Source organism: Salvia splendens, unplaced genomic scaffold, assembly GCF_004379255.2.
Source record: "Salvia splendens isolate huo1 unplaced genomic scaffold, SspV2 ctg338, whole genome shotgun sequence".
Classification (NCBI taxonomy): domain Eukaryota; kingdom Viridiplantae; phylum Streptophyta; class Magnoliopsida; order Lamiales; family Lamiaceae; genus Salvia; species Salvia splendens.
The window spans coordinates 27,132-33,215 of record NW_024598980.1 but is presented as its reverse complement, the minus strand read 5'-3'; the positions used below and the strand labels follow the sequence as shown (position 1 = coordinate 33,215).

At 35.3% G+C, this 6,084-nt stretch overlaps 1 protein-coding gene across 1 annotated transcript; it reads right to left on the bottom strand.

Moving 5' to 3' along the window:
* Positions 1-3,777: 3,777 nt before the first annotated feature.
* Positions 3,778-5,056, bottom strand: LOC121789783. The gene is made up of 3 exons (XM_042188152.1): positions 5,018-5,056; positions 4,383-4,928; positions 3,778-4,317 (listed from the first exon to the last, which is right to left on the bottom strand). Exons 1-3 carry the CDS (start codon positions 5,054-5,056, stop codon positions 3,778-3,780), a joined length of 1,125 nt encoding a protein of 374 aa, XP_042044086.1.
* Between the last annotated feature and the right edge of the window lie 1,028 nt (positions 5,057-6,084).

Sequence of the window (6,084 nt, the reverse complement as noted above, 5' to 3'; positions counted from 1 at the left end):
AAGTAGATGGTGACTTACCTTTGATTCCATGAGGTTTTTGTGAAAGAAAGAGATGAAAAATGGAGTTGGGTGGCAGCAGCCCTCTTCTCTCGATCTTAAATTTGATGTCACCTAACTAAAAAATAATTACATGTGTAATCAATAAATATTAACTAAAAACATTTCTAATAATCTCGAAACTATATTGTTAGGATAGTGCAAGGAGATCCTGGAAACGAAAAATGTGATTGTAGCTGATTAGAGATGTAGTTTTAATGTAGGGAAAGTATATCCGTGGGAATCCTAAAGAATATGCTCTATATACATTTATTTATTGTAGATGAATAATAATCCAAGAATGGATGACTCATAATTTGCTGTGCATCCCAGTTTCCTGATCTTTTCAATAAACTCAAATGTAGGTTAATTGTGGAGTTCAATTTTACAACTAAAATTTGTATATTCAATACTACATTTCACTATAACTATTTATTAGGGACGCAATTGTTACATCGTTTTGATGTTAATTTTAATAGGAATGTTGTAATTACATCCTCGTGCACGTGTATGGATTTGAATGTCTGCTGCATAAACTGTGCGGAGCCCAAATTCCACATGAAGAAGCCCGTTGGGGCTTAGAGTAGAAATTTGGAGTATTTTCTTGAACAAGGAATTTCATTCGCATAAAAGGAATGGAATCGTAAATAAAAAGATGAGTGTGATTAGTGAATAACATTATGATTAATATGATCTCTATTATCTAGAGTAGGAGGTTGTGGAAAACAAAATATGATTTGCTATATTTTACGGGAATGGATCCCCTGCTGTGCTCCCACCACAGCAGGGGTCTGCTGTCTCTAACAACCAATTTTTTTATTAATAAAATAAAATATTAAAAAATTAATTAAATTTTATTTGTTCAATTGGCTGTGAGAGACAGCAGGCCCCTGGCAGGGGATCCATTCCCATATTTTACCTTCCCTACAATAAGTACTTACCCACTCCGTATTCGTACTATCTGAAATTATTCTATGAAACACATATTTGAATTTTTCCCCCTATTTTGTGATCAACGAATATCATGCAAAGACAATTAAAACTGGATATATCGACACTTACTTTACGGGTGTGTTTGGGAGAATGGAATTGGAGGTGTGAAATTGAAATTGGAACCTTCAATTCCAAATCCAATGTTTGGCATCACAAAAATGTTTGGATTTGGAATTGAACTTCTAATTCCACAATTTGAATTCCATATTAAAAGTAGAAAATTTGAATTTCCAAATAGTCATAAAATTAGATAATTCACTATATATCCACAACACACACTTCACACACTACACACACTTTACACACTACACACATTTCACATATTTCACACACTACACACATTTTACATATTTCACACGCTACACACATTTTATACACTACACACATTTCACATTTCACGCATTACACACACTACACACATTTCACACACTACACGCATTTCAAGCATTCGATTTTTAGATTTTTTTATTTTTAGTTTTTTTTTCCGATCCGAACAGAACCAACTTGAAAAATTAAAATTTTCAAAAAGTTTAAACTGAACTAACCAAAAACCTAAAAAACTAACCCAAATTTGAAATTTCAGTTTGTGAATAGTGTGTGTATAGTGTGTTATTTTATATATAATGTGTGTATTTTGTGTAAAATGTATGTAGTGTGTGTTGTGTGTAATGTGTGTAGTATGTATACTTTGTGTATAGTGCATGTAGTATGTTTATTTTATGCGTAGCATGTGTGTAGAGTGTGCAATGTGTTAAGTATTTTTTTGGTATAGTGCGTGAACTATGTGTATTTTGTTTATAGTGTATGCAATGTGTGTAGTGTGTATATTGTGTGCAGTGTGTGTATTTTGTGTAGAATGTGAATTGTGTGATTTTGTGTATGGTGTGTGCAGTGTGTGTACTTTTTGTAAATTTTAATTTTTCGATACGGTTCGTTCGGATCGAAAAAAATCTAAAAACAAAAAAATCCAAAAATTGGAGGTTTGAAATATGTGAAATGTTGAAGTGTGAGAAATGTGTGTTATGTGGAAAATATGTGTAGTGTGTGAAATGCGTGCAGTGCATGTAATGCGTGTAGTGTGTGTAGTGTGTGTAGTGTGTGAAATGTGTGTAGTGTGTGTAGTGCGTGAAGTGTGTGAAATGTGTGTAGTGTGTGGAGTGTGTGAAGTGTGTGAAATGCATGTAGTGTGTGAAGTGTGTGAAATGTGTGTAATTTGTGTAGTGTGTGAAGTGTGTGAAATGTGTGTAATTTGTGTAGTGCGTGAAGTGTGTGAAATGTGTGCAGTGTATGTATTTTGTGTAATGTGAGTATGAGTGTATTTTGTATATAGTATGTATGCATAAATTCTTTAAATTCAATTCCATATCAATTACTTTATTTTACCAAACATAGAATTTGGAATTAAATTAGAATCTGTAGAATTTGAATTCCAATTCAATTCCAATTCTGTGTTCCAAACGCAACCTACAAATATAATTAGATACTAATGTACAACCGATGATATTGTGACATTAGAGTATCCTGCTTTTGTGATAAAACAAAGTATACAACAAAGAAATACTCCCTCCGTCCACAAAAAATAGAACACAGTTTCCTTTTTTGGACGTCCACCAAAATTAGAACACAATCAAAAATGGAAAGTTTTCAACTACACTATAACCCCACACATCATTTTATTTACCACTTATGCCATTAGAATTAAAACTTAATTTTCTATTTAGCCTCATAATTTCTGACTCGTAAACTAATTACCCCAACTAATTAATTACCCCAACCCACCCAATTCCTAAACCTAAATTAATCGTGCCCTATCTAAAATTGAGATTGAAACATCTTCATCTTCGTCTTCATCTACATCTTCATCCTTCACGTCGCTCTCATCCTCCCTCTTCTGCTCGATCCATCTTCTCAATGGAGTCCGAAATGGAAACCGTCGTTCCGGATACACCCCCTAGTCGGCAGCGCAGCCGTAGCCCTCAGCAACGATTCCATCGAAATGTAATCGAAGTTTGTTTCGAAGACCTGCTGTAAACCCTAGTCACGCTCGTGAACGTTTCGAGTCAGATCCAAACGGTGGTGGTGCCGGAGACGAGTTGGAAACGGTGGTGCAGGAAACGGTCCTTCTGTGCGACGAATTGAACGCGGTGGTGCCGGAGATGAGTCATCTGCTTGACGACTCTGACATGGTGGTGCCGGAGTTGGTGGTGTCGTTTGACGAATCTGAGACATTATCCTCCACATCCGAGACTGTAATCCTTGATTCTCGGCCGAGAACAGTGCGCCCTAAGTCGGATAAAGTTTTCCTCGAACTTCTGGCGATATTTTGTCCGGCAGTTTTGACACTTGATCTCTAATCAGGTGACTATCTTGCTATATCTGTCGATATATTGTCCTTGGTGTGCAATGCTGGTTGTATTTAATGTGTTGCGTCTGAATGTGACTGTCCTATGAATGTGTTACATTTGTTGGATGAATGTTTTGCATTTGTTGGATCATTGTGTTGGGGCAGAATCTGAATTTGAATGTCAATGATGCAATTCTGTATGAATATCTTGTGTTGTCTAATTTAGAAGTCACCCTGTGGAATTACATTTCATTCCATATGTTTGGAGGCTTGCAAATAAGCATCACACTAGTTGACAAACATGTACAAAAAGCTGAGACATTACATGCTTACCAAAATGTACAAAAAACTTTAACTTGACAACCTTACCAAAATGCACAAAAAGCCTACACTTCTAATGCTAACTATATCTGGAAATAGTCATTCAGAAATGACAGATCAATATCGGCACCAGCATCATTTTCAGGCAGCAGTAGGTAGTTCAAGCTGTCCCGAATCAAATCCTTGTCCACTTCAAGAAACATTGGTAGAAGCCCTAGATTTCTCAACCGTTGCTTGTTCATATGTGGAATCTTGTAGTTATTCCCACCTTTTACTCTCAATATCTCTGTCAAGCAACTTTGTAAGGTGAGGAAGACACTATCAAGAGTGTGTGGTGACAGTTCATCAAATGAAGCCACCACATTCTTCAAAAGGTCATCCACATTCTTGGCTGATTTGTCATCTTGTAATGACTGGATGGCCCTAAAGAAACCTAAGTCATTAACATTTGTGTCTGGAGAGTTAGGTGGCTGACAAACTATCTTAATATTGAAACCATCCGTATTTGCTGCTTCCTTGAATTCTTGATCATTTGGCATTATATGTGGTTTCGCATTATCTTGTTGGATGATAATATCCTTGCATGAGCTAGCTGGCCATTTTGCTTTTATGGCTGGAACAATCTGATAAATAAATGATAAATGTATTAATACTGAAAAATTGAATAAACTTATACTCCTATACATACCTGATTAATGATGCAGTCTTTCATGATTTCTTTGTTCACTGAATTGATTGGCTTAGTCTCTAATGTACCCCTAACTCTATTCTTGGAGTTTCGTTGTGCTGCCACTTGAGTAGTAAATGGAAAAATTCCATACTTCCCATCAAATAGCAATTCACCATTACTATCAAAGTGTGGCCTGCTTACGGCACACATGAACATAACTTTATTGATGAACCTTTTTGATTGGATGGACCTATAGGGCTCAATTTCATCGGGGAGAAGGTAGTATCTATCTGATGCTTTGGTCATGTAAAACCACTTCTCGTCAATATGAACTACGTTTTGCATGCTGTTGTAAAACATCTTATCCAAATTATTGTTTAACCTCAGCTGACTCAAACTCCATTTCATCCTAGCAATCTTATTTGCTTCTGAAAGTTGAGATTTAATTGCATTTGTGTGTGGCCTTAGTTTTCCCTGTTTAATCCATACACCTACAAGTGATTTACTGACCTCAAGCTTGAAGCCATCTTTCTTATGGTTGTTCTTTCTAACACTGACAGAGACCTGAATTTAGCTTCATCAATCAATAGTAAATCTGCATGTTGTTTGCCTTTCTTATTTGACTTGAATTGTATTGGCTCTCCTTTTGCAACCTGCTCCATTGCTGCTGCCCAAATGCGACGAACTGTCATGTAGCTGACTCCAATGTTGTTGCTGCCTTCTTCTTTGATCCAAAAGGAAGATTTCCCTCAATGGTACATTGTAGAAGAAACTGGGCGATTAAATTTTTTTGGTCCACGGTGGTATCAAGGGTGTCTTTCTGTTTTACCATCTTGGGAGTATGGAATGTGTAGTTTTTTGTTTTGAAATGGCAGTTCTCTGTAATGAATGCTAATGAATGACTGGCCTTATGTATTTAAATGACTAGTTAATGCAACAAACTTTAATTCTGGAGGGAAATTTTCCCTCCGTCAAATTTAGCTGATTTCAAATTTTCCCTCTTTTCTTTTCATTGTAGGCGGTAATAAATGTGTTGAATTGGCTTACAATTTAATGCAATAATCATTATTGATTTACAAATTAATTCAATGCACTATTTGATGCATTAATCACCATAAATAATACAGAAACAATTTTCCGTACCAATTAATGCATAAACAATGTTCCATATTGACTTACTGCAATCAATTTCGTACTTTATTGATTTGGTTTGTGTAAACAATTTAAGAACAATTTCTCATACTCATTTCAAACATTAAATCCAAATCTATTAATTACGTACAATTTCCAAAATGAAATGAAAATTTCAAACCATCTTCAATTTTCCATAAGAAACTACTTTATGCAAATTTCCAACCATTAGTGCAATTTCCCAACCGTTAAAGCAGTTTTTCCAACCCTGGATACAATTTTCCATTTCCAAAAATGAAAATTTGAAGTTAATTTGTTGAATTTAATTATAGTCATTGATCCTAGTTCCTAATTAAATATACTTGTGTTACCTAACACAATTAAACACTACTAATAATATGGACCCCACATTCCACTAACACTACTTCTCTCTTATTTTTTCTCCTTCTCTCTTATTTTTCCCTTCTCTCTTACTTTACCAATTCTACATTAAAACCCGTGCCGTTTACAAAGTGTTCTATTTTTAAAGGACGGATGGAGTATAAAAAAGTAGGGGGATTTTGGATGGCAAAAGGAAGACTTTTCTTTA

Bases quoted from the DNA above. Each gene is read 5' to 3' on its own strand.
- LOC121789783 (XM_042188152.1), bottom strand. From the start codon at position 5,056: ATGACAGTTCGTCGCATTTGGGCAGCAGCAATGGAGCAG. The intron at 4,929-5,017 runs GTTGCAAAAGGA...AGCTAAATTCAG, and splicing joins GGGCAGCAGCAATGGAGCAG to GTCTCTGTCAGTGTTAGAAA. The intron at 4,318-4,382 runs GTATGTATAGGA...TTTATTTATCAG, and splicing joins AAGACTGCATCATTAATCAG to ATTGTTCCAGCCATAAAAGC.